This window comes from Phasianus colchicus, chromosome 3 (genome assembly GCF_987193195.1).
Source record: "Phasianus colchicus chromosome 3, bPhaCol1.hap1.1, whole genome shotgun sequence".
NCBI classification, from domain to species: Eukaryota; Metazoa; Chordata; class Aves; order Galliformes; family Phasianidae; genus Phasianus; species Phasianus colchicus.
In genome coordinates, this window is record NC_143438.1 from 31,206,143 (window position 1) to 31,231,847 (window position 25,705).

At 34.8% G+C, this 25,705-nt stretch overlaps 1 protein-coding gene across 5 annotated transcripts in view; it reads right to left on the bottom strand.

Annotated features, from left to right (window-relative positions):
• Positions 1-358: 358 nt before the first annotated feature.
• The window catches only part of PTPN3 (protein tyrosine phosphatase non-receptor type 3), a 160,209-nt gene continuing 134,862 nt past the window's right edge, over positions 359-25,705 (bottom strand). For all 5 annotated transcript variants that reach the window (XM_090137211.1, XM_090137212.1, XM_090137213.1 and 2 more), the window contains 7 exons: positions 23,708-23,798; positions 23,373-23,434; positions 21,783-21,929; positions 19,361-19,489; positions 12,073-12,218; positions 11,310-11,445; positions 359-7,605 (listed from right to left, as the gene is read on the bottom strand). In XM_090137211.1, coding sequence (XP_089993337.1) covers positions 7,528-7,605; positions 11,310-11,445; positions 12,073-12,218; positions 19,361-19,489; positions 21,783-21,929; positions 23,373-23,434; positions 23,708-23,798 — 789 coding nt within the window. In that variant the 3' untranslated portion in view covers positions 359-7,527. The remainder of the gene's footprint in view (positions 7,606-11,309; positions 11,446-12,072; positions 12,219-19,360; positions 19,490-21,782; positions 21,930-23,372; positions 23,435-23,707; positions 23,799-25,705) is intronic.

Genomic DNA, 25,705 nt, shown 5'->3' on the forward strand with positions numbered 1-25,705 from the left:
TTTTTTGCTGCTGAGTATAAAATGTACAAACAGTTGTGTATGTGGCCTTACATGTCATGAGTACAAAGCTCTACTGATCTAATTAGTCAAGGCAATTCTCCTTTATTAGAAGTGTTGAAAGTAGAATACCCCTCTGAATGTTAGGCTTACTTGGTTGCATTACTTCCCCAGCAAGCTCTTTATGAAAAATTACACACTATCTATATGGAGCAGACAATTCCCATGCAGGCTTGCTTGCTGAGATAAAATTCAAGCTGTAGCCATGTGTGATTTTTTTTTTTTTAAAGGAATTAAACAGCTCACAAACCTTTTCATGCAACTCTTAATGATTCCTTGAATAAAGTCACAGTAAAACCACACAGCCAAAAATGCTTTACTACACCATCACAATGCTTTATTTAACCAAGGAGCACAAAATGGTGGCTGTAATATTCTTGTCCAAAACAGTTCCAAATCCCAAAGAAACTACTTAAATCATTAATCAATACTTTATTCTTCTAGAAATAATAATAATAAAAAAGAATGATACATTCATCTCAGCAGCTGTCTATATCTTTAACAATAAATTAACCTTTGTAATGTCAACATAAATTTACATTCCAAATGATTTAAAAGAAAAGCACAACCTGGGACACAAAATAAACTCTTTCCTTACCCTCCAATTTATCAAATACATTCTCTTACTCCTTCAATGCACTGGCACCTAAGGTCTCAGAAAAAACTAAAGAGTAGTATCAAACCATAACCAACCAAAAAGATACATAAAACAGACATATCACTGAATGGATATTATCTCCCAAGGTTTTTCTACATCTCTGACAAAAACAATAACTGAACATACACAGAAAGACAAACTTTGCAATGATAACAGGGGAATCTTTTGCAAAACTTCCAAAAAACTGCTTCGGCTTTCTCAAATGTTATGTAATTTACTCCAGTACTATTAAGTGTGCTGCAATGAAGGTCACTTTTAAACAATTCCTCATTTGTTATTATGAATGCCCAATGAGCATTGATAGGACTGTCCCCTTCATTTATCCAGCATCTCTCTATTAAGGTTACACAATGAAGTGTGAAAACCTCCATAAATTATGTTTAGTACTCACTGCAAAGGTTTCTGGAATATAAGCATTGATAATTATCATTTAGTTTGCAAAATCCAGATTTGAGATATATTTGAGCACGTGTACCAATTCCCCACCTAATTTCTACATACAGTAACTTAATTTCTAGTAAAAATTAGGGGAGCAACAGTTACGCCAGATTTTCTTTCATTTATGCTAAGTTCTGAATTAAAAGGGCGCCGATGAAGAATAACTCAACCTACCACACTACACTACCACCTATTTAAGGTAAATGAAACCCACAAAGAACTGACACCACTGGGTTGACGTTTTTCCTTTCTCTCCTCCTCGGAGGGAGAAAAGACTTGACTGATACTAAGATCACATGTAATAACAGGACCACTCAGGTTAGATAATGCAGCACAACACCACAAAGGTCAACACAGGTTGCTGATATACTGAGCAGAGATTTCGTCATGCATCCCCAGAAAGGAGGAAAGTAGTCCTTCCTCCTTCCATCCCACAACAAAGATTTAGGAACCAGGATAGCAACCAACCCTCTATAGGAAGTTGAAAAATTTATCAGGTAGTTGGGTCAGCGCTGATTTTTCCATGCTTTAGTGGCAACATTGCTTGCTAGTTGAGAACTAGTCTGGTTTAAATGTCTACCTAAAATGAACTCAGAGGAAATAAGGATGCTCCCTTCAAGCTTTTTTTTTTTTAATGTGTTTGTTTTGTACGGATTTTAGTAAACAGGCTTATCTTTTTACTGAAAAAAAACCCAAGCTTTTTTTTTTTTTTTTTGAAGTATCAGTTTCACTTTAATACTAGACAGTGCCCTGATGCTTGAAGAGCAAGCTAAAGGCTCCTATTAGGAAACAATAATTCACTAGAAAGCTGATAGGAAGATGACGACAGACTGATTTCAGCTGGTAACTGATGGTAGGCAATGGCTTTAACTGATCTAGCAAAGCTTGTTTCTGTTAGCACGTGTGGCAACCTCACTAGTGATCCACCTCCATTTGAGCTCCATGTACATGACAGAAAAAAACACTAAAAGAAAGCAGCTAAAATCATTTTTGGAAGAAAAAGATTTCAGTTTCCTTTAATGTTATTTAAAAACACAGAGCAGTGAGGAATAAATTGATCTTATAATTCTTCTCTGGGTCAGTATGACAAAAAATGAAATCCTACCAAATGCCGGGTAATTTTTTTTACTGAAGCAACAGTTCCAAGAGAACACAGGAAAGCATTCCACATAGGGGGAAAAACAGAACCCAACATTTTCCACTCTTACCTTACCCATTAAAACATTTTCTTCCTTACAAACTTCTTTTTTTTAAATAAAAACATTACCAGTGTAGAAGAAAACGTTTCCTACGTGGTCTTTCAAACTATGTTTACCATTTCCATCAGTGCTACACAGCACTGTTCAAATTCCACAGGGAGGAGCTGAGCTCAGGTGGGTCCAAGTGCCACACAGCACCGTCAGCAGGCACAGGTAATGTCGCTTCATAAGCAACAGCGACGTCCTTGGGGCTGTCTATGACAGAGCCTGCTTTCAGCTGTGGGAAACCTGAAAGTATCTGCTAAGGTACATTGACAACTTATGAAATTACATCATGAAAGCCAAGAAAAAAGAAACTGAGCAACTAATACTAAACTGAAGTGTTTCACGAAAATAAATGTTCGAATATTTCAAATAAATTCACTGAAGACTCAAAAACTGCAGCTAAAGCTCAGAAGAGCACACAGACTCTTATCCAAGTAGTTTTCAACAAAAGGTATAAAAAAGCCCATCCTGCTCCCCATTCCCAGTCACGTCTCAAGACGAACGTGACGACTTTTTTATTTCTTTCTTTATTTTGAAGTTATCAGCTAAAGGTATCTTAACTGTAGCCCAAACCAAACAGTGTCAGTAGTCACAGATTTTGGTTTTTCCACGATATTCTTGGCTTTCAATTGCTGCCCTTTACCAATGACCGAATCAGAGCTAGACTGTGAAAGAGGTGAGTTGGAAAATGGATAAATCTATCAAAACCATGTGCTAGATATTTCTTTGCAGTCAGAGAAATTTCTTTTTGCTTTAAGACAAGTTGCGGTGACTGTGGATACTATTGTTTGAAGCTTGTACAGCTACTGAACAATGGAAACATTAGGTATGTTAAAGCACACTAAAACTAAACCACATTGCATTAAATTGCTATATTTAAACTGTTAATATAATGCTATTGTTAAAACAGACAGTCATCTGAGATGGCTCAACACTATCAGTGTCAGAAATTAAATGCAAGAGAATCCATTTAATCAAAACATTATGTTTTATATAATGAATTAATCATTCACTTGGCTTTCAACTGCCTTTGAACAAAGTGTTTCATGACACAACTTTACCTTCTATACAGTTTCAATTCATAAATGCTTTTAATCAAGTAGACTAATTACACCTTACCAACTGAAACACAAATACTTCCCAGTGCAAGCTCCAGAAAGGATTTATGCGACTGAATAAAATAAATTTGCTCTTAAATGCTACATTTAAAGATACAACAATAAAGCTGTTATCAGTGAAATAACTGTGTTTAAAATTTTAATTACCAAAAATGAACCACATATGCCTATTTTCTGTATTTTCAATCAGTAGATCATTTACACATTGAGTCTGGAAGGAAGAACTTGTGTTGTAGAATAGTATTATGCTTGTAATAAAGTAAATGCATGGTTCCATACACATTTCAGAGCTATAGTGCTTTACATTTTTAATTTAACCAAGTATTGCATAGTAGAAAAGGAAGGGAAAAAAGGAAACCAACTGGTGAAAAGAAGGTGTATTAAAAGATATTGCTCATCTTCTGGGTATACTGTGAGTGCTTATAACTTAGTACCAATACCTAAAGATAAGGTTACAGAGAGCAAAGCCCTGGATTATGAAACTTTTTTTTTTGTGCAGAGCCCCACAGCTATATAAAGTTTGGTTGTATTTTAATGATTCATGTTTCTTTTATCCCAATACACAAAAGGCATTCATGGTTTACGGCACCATTTTTCTCATTTTAAATACAAGGTAAGACTCTCACACTTCTGTCTCAGAAGTGTTCTCTTGTAATATTTTGGAAGATGCTCTGAATTAGGCATCTTAAGTACTTCTGTATCAAACATAAAGCCAGTAGTAAATATCTGCTTACTTCCAAGGAAATAACCTCACTGTATTTTATATTGGTGAAAACCTCCAGGGTTTTCCTTCTTCATCCTCCACAATGTTAGAAACTCAGAATGCCTACCGTTACGCTTACACAAGCAGAGGCAAAATGTAAGGTTAAAACATGTACAAGGGTTATACAGAATCCTGACTAGAGAGCACTTTCTGCTATTTGTCCATTGTGTGGCAAGAAAAATCAAGCAACTCTGTTCCTTTTTAATTTCCTAAGTCTTGTGGAAACAACAGCCAGCAGTAAGATGACGTTTTCATAATTATGCTTTTGTTGCCAGATCAAATGTAAGGCATATATCATTCAGTGCGAAGTCATCAACACAGTACAGAGAGAAGACAAAAACCTCTTCATGCTCCCATAAAGACCCAACAGGTACATGTGCAAAACCCAGCAAAACTGAAATAAAGATAGACACAACATACAAGACAACTGTGTAGTTAATATTTTCTCTATGGTTTTACAAAAAAATAAATCAAGTATTACAGATTATTGTTTTTATAGCTTTAAGAGGAGCAGCAGTGGCCAGCAATTTCACACAAGTTATTAAAATCCAAATCATAGCATAAGAATGCTATTACTAAAGCCATCTAACTTTATCAGAACAAGAGCAGCACTTGTCACAGTATGACGATGGTCATGTAAAAACACACATACTAATGCAAGTCAAACTGATACCATGCATCTTGAGACTGGAGTTATATACTGAAGAAATTTACCATGTTTTGGTAAATACACATTCAACATGAAGAAACATAAATAGTGGTAGGAATAGGTCACTAACTTTGAACACAAACGGTAATCAGGGATTGCTATGAAAGAAACAAATGCTCTAAATCTTTTCTATTTATTCTCTTGCTTTTATTTTTTTTCCTTCTCCTTTGTGCCTTTTTCACTTCTTGACAAAGTCACACAAACTGCAAGCAATGACTTTAAGATCTAGGCAAAGCATAACTTCAAAGCAAGATATTTTAACAGAAAGGCACACACATAACAGCAAAAGAGAGCTTCTGTCAAATAGCAGGCAGACTCTTCAGTGACCACAACTCAAGTGGAGACATGTCACTAGGCATTCTCACTCAACATGCTACCAAACAGCAGCTGACAGCTTGTACAGCACTTTTCCACATGTACTTTTTGAAAAAGCTTCCCAAGCAAAATGTGTGTCCAGAAGTATTTTACATCTGAAGTCACGGACAGTTTGAGTGACCTAATGAAGTTTAGTAAGTAAAGAGTTGACCAGATTTACCATCTTCTGGTTTCCAATCTATGCCCAATCAAGCAAGAGGATAAAAACCCCATACACTATAAAAACTTTTAAGCAATCAGGAATGTGATACATAAGAATGAACACAAATCTGTTCACCTTTCATCCTATAAAGCCATGAAGATTTTTGTGTTGCTGATGACCTTGTGTGTTCCAACCAAAAAAACCTCTTTTTTAACCAAGTAACTAGGAATCTTCTTTCCTCTACTTCTAACCAATAATGTAACCTGGAAGAAAGGAATAAGTCTATAGGAGACAAGGATTAGCAATTTAGCATGTACTACATTCATTTTTCAGTCATCTCCTGGGGAAAAAAACAACACAAAACAAACCAATCCAACCTTCTGGTAACATGAAAGATGCATATTATATAGCTATGTCAGTTTCTATAATGAAACTTCAAAAATAATTAACAATATCCATAATACAAACCATAGTTCTAAAATATATCTGGATGTATACGTGTTTAGATACATATATATATTCAAAAAGAAAATTATCTATTTTTTTCCTTTTATATACATATAAACATTTCGTTAATATGTCTTAAATGTTTTTCCTTATTTAGGACTATTTTTTTTAAATAACAGTTTCAAACAGTCCCTTAGAATAATTTTTTTTCCTTTTTTTTTTTTAGATAATATTCAAAAGTGAAGAACTATCTCAGGGTAATCATAAAGCACACACAAAATAAATTAACACCATACAAATGTGGTTATATTGTTCAGAAAGTCCAATTCTCCCATTTGAAATGAAATGGAAACCAGTGTACCTTAAGGGTGAATCATATAACAATGTACAAATTCATTCTTTCTTTCTACGTCAATCTTCACATGAATTTTGCTGCATTTCCATAAAGCAAGAAACACAATAAATCCACGGAACTCTTGCAACAGAGTTGTGTTTCACTGGATAAACACACATTTGCTGAAGGGCAGCAAGTCAACATTTTATCACCGTCTGAACACTAGCAACACCTGTGTCCTTGTAAGCTTCACACCTTGAATTAGCAGCAACATATTTGATGGGTTCAGTAGTAATTTTTTTCTTCCAGTATTGGATTAGACTACTTTGCATATACAGCAAGTCAAACTAGTACTTGTGTGCAATGTTAATCCACATTTACATCTGAGAACTCATAATACACATGGAAACAAAGGTGAAAGAGAATAAGACCTCATCTCAGATTAGAATGTTTTCAGTCCACATACAGAAATAGCAGTGAAGAATAACCGTCTTGGAGGACAGTAGAAACAGAAGAAAAATACAACAACTAACACTAAGAAGTAGGTCACTGTTGAAAGGGCAAACGGGAAGTAAAACTGATCAACAGAAGATGTAGACTGTACCATCTGTTTAAATGTATAAATGAACTATCATTTTGCACATCACATACAGTGATACAGTATTATAACAGCTGGCATACTATTAGACTTATGGAAAGTGAATACTTAATTTCTCCTATTCTTAATGTACAGTAGTAATGCATTAGGCTTTGAAGCTTTTCATCAGCCATTGAGAAGTCAAGGTTACATTCCTACAGATATTTAATGTCCCAGTAAAAAAGTTACAAATATTCACTTTCCATGAACTTTCATACAAAGATATTAAATACCTTCTTAAACTGAGTCATTTCAGTCCTATTAGTTTTCCTTTTGTATTTTCAGAAGAAACACAAGGATCTCTGTAACTTCCAAAGTGAGGGGTGTTTAAGGCAGTGAAAGATATACATTGAGGTTTCCATGATTGCTTATGGTGCCTAAGTAAAGCATTTACACACAATTGCTCTCATATTTATCTACATGATTTCTTTATACTGTACATGATTTAGCAATCTTCTTGAGAAATTTAAAGTGACACAGTTCAAATGTGCTCATCTGTCTTCTCATGGGCTTCTAGTCCATTCCAGTTGCTTTGAGAAACAAGCCCCTGCTTTACTTTAAAAGCAGTCTTTTTAGGGGAAAAAAAATGCATCCTCACTGCTGTGCTAACTAGAATCCAGTGGTCGAATCAATCCTTCTTTGTAAACACGAAGAATAGCTTCACAAACAAATTTGTATTGACTCTGTACAAGAAAAAAAGAAACAAAAAACGTTTATGGTGGATTAGTCAAACTCCTGATTATGCAGTAGTATTTAATAGGACTAACAGTCTCACTGTTTCATTTTCTCCTGGACATAACAGGAGAAAAAGTACAAAAATTGGCTGTATTAATACGACATAAGTAGAACATTTACTCTTCTCTGAACGAGAATCATTAAAAACCTTACAATAAGGAAAAAAAGTCTGCAAATTTGAAAGAACATATCCTTTCACCCTAGGGAATATCATTTGTTTGTAAAAACTAAAAACTTTCATAAGTTTCTTCTGACTTTGATGAAACTAGTTCTTCATACCTTTTATACATCTCACCACAGGTCTTTTTTTTTGTACTGTTACCTGGTAATAACAACTGTTCTCAATCTCACTGTTGCATATTACCAGACACATTTAAGTTATATGACCAAGAAGTTACCAGATAGGATATATTCATCAAAGTCCATACTGCCTTGCTAAAAATTTTTTTTTTTTTTTTAAACATTTGCTGTGTTGTCACAAAAGACAGAGTTGCTTTATTTCAAATAGGTAATCACATCACACATTATTTCCTTTCATAGAAGGATGTGATCAAAACTTTTGGAATGAATACTTTTGAAGAGTAACAGCCATGTTAATTCTTCTGTCCTCAACATTCTGAACTCCTTTAGTTCTTACAGGGTCTTAACAAATTAGATTGGTATTTGTTTTCTGAATTACACTATTACAAAGATGGTTCTTCCACAATGTTTCAAAGTTCTTACTTGTCAAAAGCAATTAGCCTGCAAATCTCTTTCCGAAGTGATACAAGACAACATTAAAATGCACAATGAAAATTCCATATAGCCAGAGCAAATATTTACAATTAGCCTAATCTTGAGAACACAAAAAGAACTCGTGAGGATCGAAGCATACAACTTCCAAAAGTACTTTCCATTGCTCACTCAGTCAAACCTCCAAATGAACAGCCTTTCCTCAACATCATATTAGGAGAAGCACAGCTTCATGTTTTCTGAATCCCTTTTCATATCTCTGAAATATTCTCCCAGCTGCCGTTTTATGTCAACTCTCATCAACACTCCACGAGGATTTGGAAGCATTCCCCCAAAATCTCTCAAAGGACAGAAATAAAAGACAATGTATGGATTATGAAGAACATTATGTTGCATTTCAATACTAGTAGTTCAGACCTTTATTCTTATCCATACATGTTCAAAATATTTTTTCTTAAGTACAAAAGAAAAATAAAGGAAAAGTTCAGGATAGAAATTCATTTTCTCTCTCAATTTCCTGCCTTTTCTTTCAAACCTTCAGTCAATTACTCCCACCTCTAGTATCACTCTGTTCTTTTGTCTTTATTCTTAATTACCTTGACTTTTCCCTTGTTATTTTCATTTGCATATTTCTGCTGCCAGAACAACCCTAGTGCAATATTTAGCTCTCCGTTCACTACTTCTGTTAACACCCTTGTGTGATGAAGTTACTGAACAAGAACGAACACTTCAGCATTGCTTTCTCTGACTCAGACTTAGACTACTTGTTTTCTTTGCTGTTATCTATTTCCGCATTGTTTAGTATCTCTAATTAGTCTTTTAAAGGTATCTAGTACCTTTAAAAATAAATAAGGCCATAGAGTTACACAAATTTTGTCGAAGCTATTATATTTTCTTCTTAGTTTTTGTTTTGCTGTTCCTGATGACAAGATTATAGGTTTAAAAAAAAAAACAACACAACTCTGACACAATAAATAGAAGACACTAAATTGACTTTTAATAGCTCTGCTAAGTCCACTCTTATCAGGATCTTAAATCTACCATCAGATCTTAAATCATGACACGCATCTGGCTATGTATTTCATCTTCTCAGACCTGAAGCTACAGAGCTGTTGAATATGCTCAGGTCAGGCTGCTACAGCTGAACAACTCCTAACAGCTTCCCCTGGAAACCCTACAGGTGATATGAGCAGTGGAGCCAGCTGAAAGGGATGCAAAGGAATGAAAGAGTATTCACAATAGATAAATATAAGTTAACATGGAACTCTTTGGTCGTCTGCTTTCTCACAGCTGAGTGCTCGCTCACGTGCCTCATTCATAGAACAGTATGCCAGCTCTGCTCATTGGCTTCTGCATACTTCAGAAGTAACATGTGAATTTAGCTTCGCTGTACTGCTGCTACATCTCTCTCTCTCAACTGTGCTGATAGTGAACTGTGAAACACAGCATGCAATGTAAAGAGCTGTATTTTAGTATGTAGTTTTTCACAATCAAAGTCTGATGGTCAATGTACTTATCACTATAGTCCACATTCTTTAGTTATGCCAAACAATTCCTGTTGATGACTGTTAGAACAGGAGGTTCTCAGCACCCATTAAAATTTAGAGAACTTCAGGTTCTCACATCAGATTCTTAAAAATAAGATCATTTTCAGGAAGTTTAACTTTCAACTTCCTCAGTTCATCTTAGAAACTGAGAGGCATATGCAGTAAACTCAATTAGTCAACATTCAGCTTACTAAACCTTGAGGCTAAGATGCCACGTGTCATTTCCACAAGGAACAGGCAGGGCATTATTCATACAACTTGCTCCTCAATCATACGCCCAGGGAGTGCACTCATACAGCAATGAATGACAAGAGTCTCAGCAACATGCATGAGGAATCTCTGTTCACAGAGCACTCTAGTATTACACTAGCAACCGTAATTCCTGATGTTTTCCAATGCTTTCATACCCTTAGATAATGCAAGACTTCCTCCCATCTGGTCAGTCACATCTGCAGCAGGTCCCTTCCAACCTTAATCATGCTGTGATTCCTCTGCTCAAGGGGAAACCGAAGTGTTGTGTGTGACTGTTGTTGTTGTTTTTGTTTTGCTTAAGATCAAAGGCAGAAATGCTAGATTTAGCTGCTGACTACGTGGATCTAAAACTCCTTTACTTTGATTTACCATAGGGCATTTAGCTCTTTTAGATAGTGCACACAGTATTCTTTTATCTGACTTCTTCTGAAGGCAGTGGAGACTCCTATCCCTCATCTCTAACTTCAGTTTGTTCATTTCCACATTTAACACAATTAAACGCCCTCCTGATCTCAAATGTTCAGACCACCTTCTTGTTAAAAAAAAAAAATCAACTCTTATTTTCATATTTCAGTTATTAATATCATCCAGCTTATCCTGAATTTTATTCTTATCCCTCGTTTTTCTAAACTGGAGTAGCAGCACAATTTAAAAACCATATTATTCCTATCAAATTTCTACTCCTTTTCAAATGACGCTTCCTCCACAAATCACAGCACAAACACTTCTATTTTACCTCCAGTTTGAGAACTACCTTCGAGGCTCTGTACAAAGAACAAAAACCAAAAAATTGTTTTATCTTCCTGCAGAGAATTTAGATGAAGGAGTATAAACAGATGATTTGACTTAATGACTTTCTGCATTCTAACTAAGTGCAAGGAATAAAAATCAATCACCTAATGCCAAGCTAAGAAATATTTACAGTTAAATGCACACCTCTCCTCTAAAGAAGCAAAAATATTATGTCTCACTGCACCATGTCATGCTAAGCATAGGAAGCATGAAATGTAAAGGCACCTGACGACAGATACAACTAGATCATGTAGTACTTCGCATCTATTTTAAAAATGAACATGAGCAAAACATATACAGAAAATGAGGGTTCCCGCTCTATCACTTACTGATGTTTGAACCATCATAGCTCGCTGGTCTCGCATTTTTCTTACAATATCCAGTGGATAAACAGGTTGGTTTCTTTCAATTAAGCACATGGCTGTTTCCATAGTGACCAATACACCAGTGCGACCGATTCCAGCACTGTGAAGTGTAACAGAAAAACAGTCTATAAAATTAGGATTTTGCAATTCGCCAGACTCTTATCATAATATTATGATGTTAACTAGCTTTGCAAATTACAGGATGACCTTTATACAATTAGAATAGAGCACAAAACTTATCTTTAAAGCAATTTCAATGACATTTCTTGCCAATGATAACAACAAAAAGTTATATAAATAAAGCCAAAAAGTCCCAAAGTAAATGCTTTTTAACAGTTATAGCTACTTACAAAACTCCATTTATACCTACTTACAAATCTACATGTACTGACTTTATATTTTTGACTAAAAAGATAAGAGGTAACTGACTGCTTTTTGACAGGTACTTTAATCACAGTAAAACTTTGAAGTACCATTCACAATGAATTTACAGAGGTGGTGGGGGATAAAAATGAAGAACAACTTACATTACAAACGATCAGCTTTGTGATAATTACGTAATTAAGCAATTTCACCAAAAGGACACAGGAGAAAGGAAAGAAACTGGTATTTCAGTCAGTGTTCCCATTTAATGCAAGGAATCTGCTACCTTCAAGACACTTCTCAAAGCAAATGTTTATTGTAAGGCTACAGCAAAGGTATGGGTAGAATCTTAAAACACAGGTACCTGCAGTGAACGAGAACTGGCTCATTCTCTATTCTCTTTGGCCTCATGCAGGTCACAAACTCCAAGAAATCCATGGAGTCATCAGGAACACCATGATCAGGCCAAGCGACATACTGAAGATGAGTGACAGTGTGTTGCTGTTCTGTCTAAAATACAGTAAGATTTGCAAAGAGTGTTCAGTGTTACAATTCCTGTGTTGATGTTTATCAGGTACAAGTCACAATTTTCACGTAATCTGCAGATGCTGTAAGATGTCTATGACACTGAAAACGTTTGTCATTTTATAATTCAAAGTAATGTATAAACATGTAATTCTGAGCATGCAATAAACACTTCCTAAATAAATGAGGTATCAGGTTTTATTTGTGATCTAAACAGATTAAAAAAAACAAAAAAAAACCCCTCACAATTCTTGGATATTTTCAATTTTTAAATTTATTGACTCTTGACCTGTAATACCTTGACATCAATGATTCACCTAAGGCAAAATGCTACACAACTTACACAACAGTTCAGGAGAGGCTGCAAGAAATAGCTGGAAGCCAAAGAAGAAATATTCAGAATAACACCAAAATAACGGGCATCTGGGCTTCCCAATCACAGCTCAACAGCATTGTTTTAATTTTACATTTCATAAAAATGAGGCTGTGTATACAGCAGCACATCTAATGCTACAGGAATGCTACACTGGCATACTAGCTCATGCTGAAAGGTGTGTTTCACTTGTTCATAACCTGCAGAACATTAGGTCCTGCCATAAAAAACAGATGAATGCTATCTTCATCTCATTCTGCAATTCAGTTCAATCTCCCAAAGTATAGCTGCATATCTTAACTAAACACACCTCTGTGTATATTTACAGACTGTTAAAATATAAAGTTGGCTCTAACATTTGCTTGTTGTAGTTTCAGTCAAAAAACAATATATGTTAATTGTAAACATATAAATGATTTCTGTACTGCCACAGGACATTTTTCTTTATGAACAAGCTAATTACTTGAAAGATTCTGCTATATGAATAACTAGTTTTTTTTTTCCATTCAATTATACTTAAAAGCAATTTTACAGAATGTCTTGCATTTTAGCTCTTTGCTAACTTTGATTATGAAACCATTCAGATTGGGCTCAACTGTTATGTTACAGGTGTTGCCAATGATTAGTAGGAAAAATAATGCAAACAAGAAGCCAAAGACTGTGAGCATTGCTGCATTGTGCAATGAGGATATATCACTCTTCACGAACTAAGCCTTCGTATCATTCCTTTATTTCTTCCACCTTTAGCAGCAGACATGCTGTTAGTTCTGTTTGACTGATGTCCATAACCGAAGTTAACATTTGACACTTACTGAAATAAAACTGTCCTTTATCACTGCACTAGTCTATAAAAGCTGACCTCTCTCAAGTTGTCTGTGCAACAATGCTTTACTGATGCTAGAGACTTGCAGTTTTATTTGTTTTCTTAAGTGTACAATTACTGGAATATATGACCTGTTTCAAATGCCTTCGACTTCTGCTTTTCCATTAGAGCAAGTGGTTTCACTCCCAAGGAGCAAGCCAGTAAAACAGAACAGCAAGACGACAGAATGCCTACTGCTTATGAACTGAGCAGAGGTCTAGGAAGTGATTTAATTCCAGGCAAGTAATTACAAAAATTTATGTTTATATCCAGGAACATGAAGACACATTGATCTTATACTTTGCTTCTTGAAGTCAGAGTCTGAGCAATCAGAATTAAAATGTCTAGAGTAAAGTTTAAGTGGACAATATAAGCTGACATTAATGACCAAACTCAATGTAATTCAAATGGTAAATATTTGAGATTCATCCAGGTCATCAAAAGAACCCACGACAGGAATTTCTGAAAGAAGCAGCATGGCCTTATAACTACTTAGTAATCCAAGTTTGAAAAACTTGAGTCACTTTTTTGTTTGTTTTAAATAGCTTATAAACATTGAGTACAACAAGAGTTGTACATGCTGTTAGTCCTCAGAACAGTTTCTTCTGGTGCGATCATAGTCCATTTTCTGCTGCATGCCTTCTTTTTTCCTAGAGACCAACATACTAATTTTTAGCTATTCCACATATTTCTCTAGTTTCAGAGTAGTTTTCTAGTCATTTGTGTTTTGATATAATCAGCTTGCTATTCTTTTGGTTGTGCTGTTCTGAGATGATTCAAACTGTCAATAACTTGATTGCTACTTTGCTTATCAAAATGTTCAAGTATATTTGTATTAGAAATAGGGTTTTTTAAATATGAAATGAGAAATATCTCATTCAGAAAACACAAAACTATTACTGGAATTCATTATGTTTGAGTGTTTAGTGTTTTCCTTTATTTGTTTTTACTTTTCAAGTCTTTATACTCATAGTGAATTGAATTGGTCAGCAGAATACTGAAAATACATGGAAATGACATGCATTACCAGTTATGCGTGTACGACAAAATCTAGTACTCCTAGGTTAAATAGATGAAAAAGTGCTAGAATTCTATTTATTGGTCCCACAGTTAGCTCCACTGTGCATGTCTGAATAACAGTACTTATTTTTAAACAATTTCTCCCAGACCCTGCTTCTATGTCAAAAACTGGTAATGAAAAATGAAGAGGTAGACTCTCATTACACTTAAGCCACTTTGCAAAACATTACTGCCTGCAAGGCAACTTAAATCATAATTAGCGTTTCTTTTTTTACCCGACTAAGATTTTAAGTGACAGTCATTGTAACATCCTGATATTGTAATATACTGATAAATGTAGAACTTCTCTTTAGAAAATCTGGCCTTATGACTCCTGTTTTATAAGTCTAAACATATATACACTCACTGAGACAGCAAGAACTGCTCATTGCCCAGTTGCTACATTTGCCTAACTTGACATTATACACCTTGACGTTTCAATCACGTGGACAGATTTCAACTGTATTTTGTACTTGCTATTTCCAGAGATCAATTTCCATACGGGTAGAACTACAAGAACACCTTATTGCAAATGCAACTTCACTGTGGTTAGGCTAATATCCTGGATTTCTCTCAAAAACACCATGACCTTTTCTAGGGTTGGCAGAGGTAATATCAAATACATGCTGTAACAGTTAAGAAACAAATCTCATCTGTGAAGATCTCTAGCAACAAAAATATCTATCCTTCATCTTTCTGCAGATTGATATCTCGTTTCTCATAATTACACTGAAAGGTAGACTTCCTCATTGCATTTTGCTAGATTGAGTTTCACTGCTTAATAAAAGAGTCAGGTGTTCTTCAAAAAAAAAAAAACACCAGCACACACACAAGAATTATAATACTTAAATAAAAGGAAGGAAATTTAGGTTCAAATAGTCAACTTTAATTTTTACTTTTCTTAAAATTTGAACAATTCTGTTCGCATTCTACTTTTTCATTTTTTCTTTTCAAGTTTTGAATTTGATCTTCTAACAGTGGTACTTCTACAGTGTAGAACTATATTTACCTTGAAACAGTCCCATCATCTTTGAAGGAAAATGATACACTTCTAGCTACTGAGCTTTACAAATATATTGAAAGCTGAAACTGTGATGAGGTTTAAGGCCTGGTTTGTGAAGGGTAGAGCGGTAACTTCTTTGCACCACTACTCCAATCTCATAATGCTTTTGAAGACCTCTGCCATAAAACTTTTCATCTACTTTCTGTTCTTCAGCTCTTTATGTTCAGAACCAATTCTGAATATTATTTTTTTCCTACAGTGAGTATTTGACAGAATAGAATACATTCAGTCCCGATACTTCACAGAGAAGTCTAAAGTACTTTTGCAGTGCAGTAGGTTCCAGACATTTATGACATGGTCAAATTTATATAAATGTCATTGGAAAGAAAATAAAAGGTCTTATTTATAATGTGTGGAAACATAAGTTTCAGTGAAACAACCTAAGAGTCTTTAATGTGAACAAGCTGAATATTTCCCTCAAATTCCCACAATGCTGTACTTGCATGCAACTTGCAAAGATGACAAATGGTGTGGAAACTTAAGCCTTAAGAACAGAAATCTGTAAAAAAAAAAATTAGAAGGACCATGTTTTCAGCTGCTGATAGAAGAAGGTGCTGCTTATTTACTGCCTAATCTCATATCAATTTAATACCATGACTAGAATGCCTGCAAGCTGGTCATTCATAAATAGAATGATGTGTCATTATTTGACTTGCAATTTTACCTACTTGCAGCAAACAGCAATATCCTCCTTAGCAAAACGAATTCATGCCTACTTTTCGATTTCTTTGAATTGATGCTCCAATCTATTTATTTTTCTTCAAACCATCCTGTCCTTCACTGTGATGTCAATGGAAAGTGATAGCTTATAAATTAAAAATAAGCTTTCCTCTCAAAATCTTATTTGCATTGTCATTATTTGTGCAAACATTCCATATTCTGATACAAGGAATTGTCTTAATCACATTGACTTACGTTGTTTATAAGGTGTCAGTGCTCTCCCTTGTGGTGCTCAATTGTTATTATGGCAATGGTTTAACTGGTCTTTAAAGGATGAAACTAAATCCATATTTTAGTATCTTTTCTTTTTGGTTGAATGATTTTAGTTAATAATCAAATCAGGAGGGAGAATGATAATGCACTTTGGAAACGACTACAAGTAATGTAAAATGTGACAGAATGGAAAAAACCTAACTTGCAACATTTCTTATTTCAAGCTTTTTGAATACTATGCTTCAGCACACATTATCTCCATAGCCTTCATAAGCATCACAGCAGGGTTCTAGTTAAATTTAACTGAAATTGTTTAAAGACAGAGGAAACTAGAAAAATAAATGTTCAGAATATAACTGGCTGAAATTGGAGAGGTCAGAATGTTCCAAGGGAATTATACCCAAAGGTAACTGAATGAAAGGTTTTTTTCAGGCTTTTCATCCTACTTTTTCAATGATTAAAAGCAAACACTTATCTTGTTTTATGAAATGGTGCACTGTGTGATGAATTTATCGGTTACATTTTTTTTTTCCTTAGGTATGTTTGTTTTGATTCCCCAAAGCCTTTCCCCCCAAAAAACAAACTTACTGTTTTCTGTGCTTTTCTTGCGTAAGATACATTTCAGTCTTGAAGATGATGGAAAATTAAACCTTTTTTTTTTTTCCCACGAGGCTTAGAAAGGCTACATATATATTTCATACATTTGCAGTCACTTGCTTCAATTTCAGGTAAAGAAGCAACAAGATAAACTCGGTGAGAAGAATCCTAAATTTTTTTTAGTTCAAGTCTTCTGAATATATGTGAACAAAAGGCCAGGGGCATCATTTTGTAAAATTCACTTTTGAGCAATTTTCCTCTAAAGGCAGATTTGAAATCTATGCAATTTAATACACACAAAAATTTTTCACAAACACGCTTTTCCAATCAAAATCAAATCTCTTGAGAGTTTTGAAGCTTTATCCATCTTATTAGGAAAAGCAACCTGTCTTCATAAAGACCAATCCAATGATACTCGCTATAGATCAGGGAATGATAAAAACCTGATTTGAATTTATATGACTTTTGATGTATTCTTTACAGAATTCAACAATATTTGTGAGTGAGAGCACATACAAGGCTCTGCAAAGTATACTCTTAGGGAGAAGATGCCCCAGAAGAATAGATTTACTCAGCTCCAAAAAGCAGCTCAAATGACATGAAAAACTAGGAGATAATTCATTGTTTTTTTCCCCCACTACATTTTGAAATAAAAGCCTTTGTATCTTGTTATTTTGAAACACAAAACTCATACAGGGTTTTCAGTTATTAGGATCATATTTTTAACTGCATGGGACAGCTGAATAGTAAGTGTTTCTTTGAGTGTGACCATGTGACCACTCCATTTAAATGTATAAGAAAACTTGTCCTTAGTGAAATAGATTTAAAATAAAAGCAAAAACAGAACACAATCAAAACAACCTCTTCCCACAGTAACACTTCCACTGGGCTCTAGCTTTAGGATGGTTTTAAAAATTATACCACTTTGTCTCATGGCAGTGAGCTCTCCACAAGTATAAACCTTTGCAGTAGAAATGATGTTCTCAGCTGATAGCTACATGAGACAACTGTTTGTACAAGATCCTTGAACTTTCACATTTATTAGCATGACTACAGAAGAACAATCTATCTCAAAATACTTGTATGAAAAAAAAAAAATCACCTGCCCCATTCTCACTAACATTTTTACCAACCACACGATAGTAACTAGAAGCTAGAAGTGACGCATACTGAAAACAGTCACTGTTGAATTTACTCAAAATTATGAAATGGTGATAATTACTAACTGGGAAAAAGAATTTGAACGGGCTTAAGCTAAAATTTACAAAAAGGGTTAGATAACCAAATTTAGTTGGCAACCAACCAGTTCGAATGATAGTGAATAGCAATTTGCCTATATATTTTCTGCTTTAGTGAGGTTAGTTTCTTCTGTACTGACATTCAAGTTTATCACTTACAGAGCAGTTTGCTGAAAAACAGAACGAAAACTCATAGTGCTCCCTGAACAGATGGTTTCTCATAACTAGCATAAACCATTCCTCTTTTTAGAAAATATTTGTTCAATATTCACAGAATATTGAAAAAGTGCTGAAGAAGGAAACATATAAGAAATGTTAGACAACCTATGAACAAAAGCCAAACTTTATTCCCTATATTCATGCTGTGGGAGACAGAAATGGGACCTGAATGTTAATTTCACAACACAAGCTCATGTGTAAGTAGTATTCCATATATTTCACTTCCCTTTTAGTTTGTAAGCCTCCTATAAGCATAGAATATTAACAGCTAAAGTAACTAAGTGCCATACATAAATTGAGTACATTGGGTTTGAGATTCAGAGCAATTTTTTATTTTTTAAACTCTAAAAAAGAGCTAGTAAGATTGTGTGTACTCTCTGAAATGAACATTGTTGCAAATTGCTTCTCTGCTAGCTATTCTAAGCCATTAACCAAGTCACCCATACCTCATCCTTGAAAGGACATTGAAAAAAAATCTTACTGAAAATCTATTTATGAAAAGTCAGTGACTGCAACAGTTTTTACAGTAAAGCATCAAACTTCTTCATGAAGCTCATTACAGTATCTGTACAGTATAATGGATTAATATATTACAAGACAATGCAACTCTTCAAAATGTATGTTTTTGGGAAAACGCTAAAGAAATAATTATACTGCACTGATCCATATTCTATACACTCATCTTTTTATAAAGATGTATATATTCACACAGTATACATCCACCTATCTGCATATATGTTCATTCAACTTGCTTAGACATAATTTAAGACAAGAAGCATTTACCTCAACGTTTGTAATCACCATTTCTCTGACAACATATGCAATTGTACAATCTTCCGAGTGGCATCTGACACGAAAGCCGCCATACTCCATTACATCTGGTGGATCAGGCCAATACTGATGACATTTTGTCTGTAGAGACAAAGGAAAATTAAGTGCACATCAAGACCTCAAACAAGTACTTCTGTTTCCAGAGTTCTCACCCATGGTTCAGAAATTCAGGGAACAACTGTAATCCTTTGCTGGTGATAATGTTCAAAACTCAAACGTAACCTGACGGAACAGGATAAATCCTCTGTAATCTTGTTATAGACACTTACAATAAAAAAATTCAAATAAATCGGATGCAAGCTAAAAGCTTTCTGCCAGAAACTTCCATTTCTGAAAACTATTGTTCAAAGCATGAGGTTCTATCAAAGTTTGATGAGTACACTTCTAATTCACATTCAAAAATACTGAATACAGTATCAAAGAAACATATCAAAGAACAACCTACTAGGATAGTCCTGAAAGAAGTAAACTGCTTACAGTATTGTCAAGCTCTTTACACAAGAGATATCACCAGTGCCCTGCTTACTAACAAATCTTTTCCCAAGCAGCTGCATAGAACTCCACTGAGTATCAGGATACAGATTAAGTACAAGCAGGTGGGCATGCTGTGAATCTAGTTTCCAGTTAAAATTTGCTTATCTAGTCTTTCTTTTTTTTCCTTTCTCCAGTCAGCTCTTAGCAACAATACAGCTTACAGTGAATATATTACTTTTCAATTCCATAAAGTAACTGGATTAAAATTCCCTGGAAGATACTATATAGCTTTAAAATCCTATTCTATGTCATCACAACAGTTCACAACTTACAAAGCGTGTCTCAAATACATCAGAAGCTAGGCACTATACAGGACGAACACATCTACCTATAGCAAGTCAGCCACTACCAAACAACCTTGTTAATTCAATTTTACCATTGGAAATGTCTTGGACTCTGCACTAAAGCCAATAATCTTTACTTGTTTTTATCAAAGATGACTGAGAGGGAGAGTGAGAGGTTGGCAGTCTGGGTCACACAGGTAGAAAAAAAGAAAAGTGTGTTGAACTCAATGAAACAGAACACTATCAATTTTCCTGGCTGCACAAAAGGTCATGAACTGTAAAGTCCAGCTCGTCTAAAAATTGAAGATTTGTATGACAAGTTTATTAAAAAAAAGCACACATCTTCAAGAAGCGTAAAGAAGTTCCTTGTAAAAGCAAAACAATCACTGATAATTTTTATTACGTTCCAGTTTATGATGACTCAAAGAAGAAAACGTATTTACTTTTCCAAAAGAGCATCTAAAACTAAGTATCTATTTCCAAATTTAAAAATATAAATGTAAAAATGCTTTGTAACTTTAAAAGCTCCTTTAAAAAAAATGAAATAGTAGACAAAGTTGTGAATCACTCAGTGACAAAAACTTAAACAGACCTTGCTTTTCACATGCAAGCCAGTCAAGTTTCAGAATGGATGCATAATCAACACAGTATGTATGTCAATATAGTATGTATTTCATTGCACGAAGAAAACTGAGATGATCCAGCTGAAGGTCTCCTACATCATCGTTGAAGAAACTGGGTTTGTTCAGTCTAGAGAGCAAAGATACAGTGGGATTTGAGGCAGGCACTCCGTATCTAAACGGTGATTTTAAGAAGTGCGTTGTTTTCACAAGGATGTGTAGTGGCTAAGCAATAAGCAACAGGTGGAGGTTGCTTCAGAGGAAATTACTGCAGGATAGAAGAATAAAATTCTTCACTGTTAAGAACAATTAACCTTTGGAATACAGGTGAGAACAATTCAATGTTGGCACTTCTTAGGCCCGAAGAAGTGATGGAATATCTTCTGCTGGAACTGCTAAAGACGTGCCTCACCAGAGGCCTAAATAACTGAATCTAATGCTTTCCTTTCAACAAAAAACATGACAAACCTATTCATTACTAGTCTTACCTAAACTGACATAAATAAAAGTCAGCAGGTTAAATTATGACAACTAGTACTTATTAGCTAAAACTAGTAAGTACTGAAATAATAGATTCCACTTTCAACCTGGACCGCGAGTTTTGCTCAGAACTTCCAGACATTTGCTGAGTCACTGGGAAAGCAACTGCGACGTAGAATCCAATTCTCATGGGAACGAACAGTAAGCAGTACATGGCTGATCAGCAGAATTCAAATCAATTCTGATGATCAGACAGCTGGTTTGCTTTCAAAGAAACAGAAAATAACAAAGTCACACAGTTTGTCTTCCCCCAATTAATTCAGAAAGCCTGGCCTTCAGAGAAATTGTTCAAAAGAATAAGATGGCCTATTTTAGGGTTCTTTAATCACAACAATGGGAAAAACAGTTTCAAGGTGTAGTATTTCTTTAGAATACAAAGAACCTGAACACACTTACCCGCCCACGTTCAGTGAGTGTTGTTAGCATAATGATCAGTGACAACTTGTGATCCCAGACAACTTGCCAGAAGTGTGCACATGTGTGAGGAAGAGGCCCTTGAGTAGCAATGTACCTATTCACAATGCCCACAGAAGGAATTTCCATCTATAAATAAGAAGAAATTTAAGTAAAATTAGTTCTCACTATGCAATACTGTTATTTTTATTTTTAATATTCAGCATTTCATTCAAACAAAGAACATTTTGAAGGAAGATTAAAAATTGAAGTTGAGCAATAAGATGATCAAAATCACAATCTGTTATGCAATAACCTTTAAACATTTCATTTAAACCAGAACTGTAGATACTAAATCCCTTCATCTGTACTATGAAGAGCCAAGTAAAAGTATCTCTGTTTTCAAATGTAATTAAAAATGTGAAGCTGCACCCCTTTCCAAGTTTTCTTTAATATTTAGTAAGAGAAGAAGGCAAAATATACCCAAGGTACACTAGTAAAAGCTGTGTAATGGCTGATAGTGGATACAATAATAACAGCTTAAACGCTTCTTAGGCTACTGAGGTATTTATTGAGAAATCAAAGTTGACAAAATACCCAACATATGTTGTTCTAAAATACTTCTAATCTCCATGACTGCGCTCAGACAGCGAAACACTTTCAGCAACTAGCAAAAACCTCCAAGAGACTTAACTGCTCTGCTTCATTAGTTTAATGCCTAATTATTCACAGTCAGAGAATCACAGAATGGCTCAGGTTGGAAGGAACCTTAAAGACCATCTACTTCCAATTCCCTGGTATTGGCAGGACTGCCACTGCCCAGACAAGGCTGCTCAGAATTCCATCCAACCTGGCCTTGAATGCCTCCAGAGATGGGGCAGCCACAGCTTATCTAAGCAGCTGCGTCAGGGCCTTCCCATCCTCTGAATGAAGAATTTCTAACATATAACACTTCCCCTTTTAATTTAAAGCCATTCCCCCTTGTCCTGTCACAATCAGACAGCCTAACAAGTCAGTCTCTCTCCTCTTTATAAGCTCCATTCAAAAACCAGGAGGCTGCAACGAGGTCTCCCTTCTCTTCTCCAGCCTTCTGATCATCTTTGTGGCCTCTTCTGGACCTGCTCCAATAGCTCTTGCACTTCCCTTGTGCTGGTGGCCCCAGGTCTGGAGATGCAGTACTCCAGATGAGGCTGAGCACAGGAGAACCTCCCTTGCCCTGCTGCCTTCTCTCTTCTGATGTAGCCCAGAAAAGTCACAAGATGAAAATTACTTTCCAATATTTATTTAAAAACATGAAAAAAATAGTCACGAATGTTACCCATATTCTGAGGTGCAATACAAAAATAAATATTAAATTCCACAAATCTATGTTATGCAGCATATAAAAATAATGGTATCTCTATCTTCTGTGTATCAAGGCAGCTGATTGTTTCACAAGCGACACTTGATTCATACCATAAAACATCTACACAACTTTTATATTCAGGAATCCCCTGAAATTAAAACAAATATAGCTTATTCCTTAAAATGGCTAAATTTAGTCTGCTATTACAATACAAAAAGCAAGCAAGTGCAGGTCATCCTATGACTTACGTTCACATAATTTGCATTAATGTAATCTTCATCTCCCTGCAATATTATCCTTGTGGCATCATCTGCACACACACAAAAAAAAAATAAAGAGGGAATCAAATTAGAAAATAAGAGGCATGTTTCCCTTTTAATAAAAAAAGAGGAACTGCAGACAGACAAACAGCAGGGTACAAATCAAAATAGATAACCCTTTAGAAAATAAAGTGAGTGATTATTTAATTTTTTTGAATGAAAATTAAGCTTTACTAAGAAGTTAAATAAAGCAGTTTTAAACATATATACTATCATTGAGAAAATAAAACAAAAGATGCTGAAAATATGTACTTTATACTCACAAGGCAGAACATCTTTGTATCGATTCTTGTCCATATTCTGAGGTACTTTTGCACATGTAACAGCCAATCCCGGTTTTTTTCTATAAAGTTGCTGGAAAACGGAATTTTATAAAAGGGTAAGATATGATTCTGCTAAATAGATCCACATGAAGACAACAAAGAAAAAAATCAGAAGCTACTTCATTTTTTTCTAGCCAACCGCAAAATTCCCCCGAGAGTATTACTTATATTTTTACATGAAAATAACTTCTATTATTGCTAGTTCATCGTCATATCTAGAAGAATTTCTAGAAGAATAGAAAATGTGAGAGTCACTGATCTAAACTGGCTTTTTCCTTGTAAAGTCTTCTTTTCTTATAACACATATCACATCACTGTGGAAGGGCTAGAAGGAAAAAAAAAAAATCAAGAAAGTAGAAGAACTGAGCAATAAAAGACAACAAAAGAAGTTACAGACTGATTTCGGTTATTACTTAGAATCAACTGTAATACAAAAATTAAAATACTCTCTGGACTAAAACTACCACATTCAACTCTGTTAATACCTGAAAAGGCAAATCTTCAGCACACCACAGTCTTTTAATATGTAATACCCTTCTATCTTGCCAAGACCTACACCTTGCAAACTTTATCTTAAGCAAATGTGGGCAAATGTGCATATAACCAAAAATTAATTCTGAGGTCAAATGCACTGAATACATGGTACAAGGCAATAAAAAGTACTAAGGGGGGAACACTACAAAAGAAAATTGAAGAAATGCAACCACACAATTATAGTTTCCCTTTATTAAATATACATGAAAGCAATTTACAACTGAGTTATTAACCTGGCTGTGCCAGAGTTTTATGTGCTTCACTGAACACTTGTCAAAGACGTAATTACAGCTTTCATGTTTAAGTAAGATTTAGAATATGGTTTTGTATATAAAATTAAGTGAAACCAATAGGATGCTAAAATCTCCTACTTCATTTAAGAGAAAGGGATGAGCACACAAAACTTATCCTATTAAAAGGATACTGAATCACAGGACTCAGTATGTACCATAGCTCACTACATTTTTCAGCCTCCTTTCAGCACAAACAAGGGAAGAGGCTGTATGGGAAGAGAGCTCAATGATCTACATAGCAACCAAACAGCTTCCACCAGTTATGATTTCAGATCCATTTTAACAGAGACAAGGTAAAATTTCTACTTTTTTTTTTGTGGGAGACAAGGAAGAGCAATTTCACATAAACAACAATCCTGGAGCTCTCTTGTTGCTGCCTGGCTAAAAAGCTACTTAATAGAGAGAATTCCTGAATAATGTTTAAGTGGAAATAAAACAGAGAAAGATATTCAGGAAAAAAATTGGGTATATGATAGTGTATTAATTATTCTCTATTTTACTAACATGAATGGAGAACATAATAGTTACCAAAGGTGATAAGGAGACTGCAACTGACACTGAATTTGAAGATGACCACTAAGCTCACTACATTTATTAGATTTCAAAAAGGGTTCTGCATTTCTTTGTAGCATCAATAACATCCTGCTAAAACTGCTGTCAGGAAATTAAAATGTCAAAGAATCAAATATCCAATGAAAATTATTGAAGAAACATTGTCAGAGTTGTTGGCTAAATTCATGTACAATTAACATACTGAAACACTAGTTCATATCTTTTGAGTTACTGTTTCAGTAGCTAATAATTTGCTATTCCAACACTGTTGCGGATTTTGGAAAGCTGATATAAACCACAGAGTCAAGAATTCCTAAGAGACAGGGAAGACTTAACCCTTTAGAAATTTTGGAAACAAAGGAGAACTCACAAAAGGAGTTTTGTAATAAATAACATCAAAACTCTTTAGCCACCAGCATAACATTTTACAGCATTTATAAAAAAAAGCAACAAAAATGGGAAAATTGCCAGTGCTGTTCAATATGTTTACAGAGTCTGAAAGAACAATGCCAGACTTTAACAGTGTGAAATTATTAAGTCATAATAACCAGAATTTCTC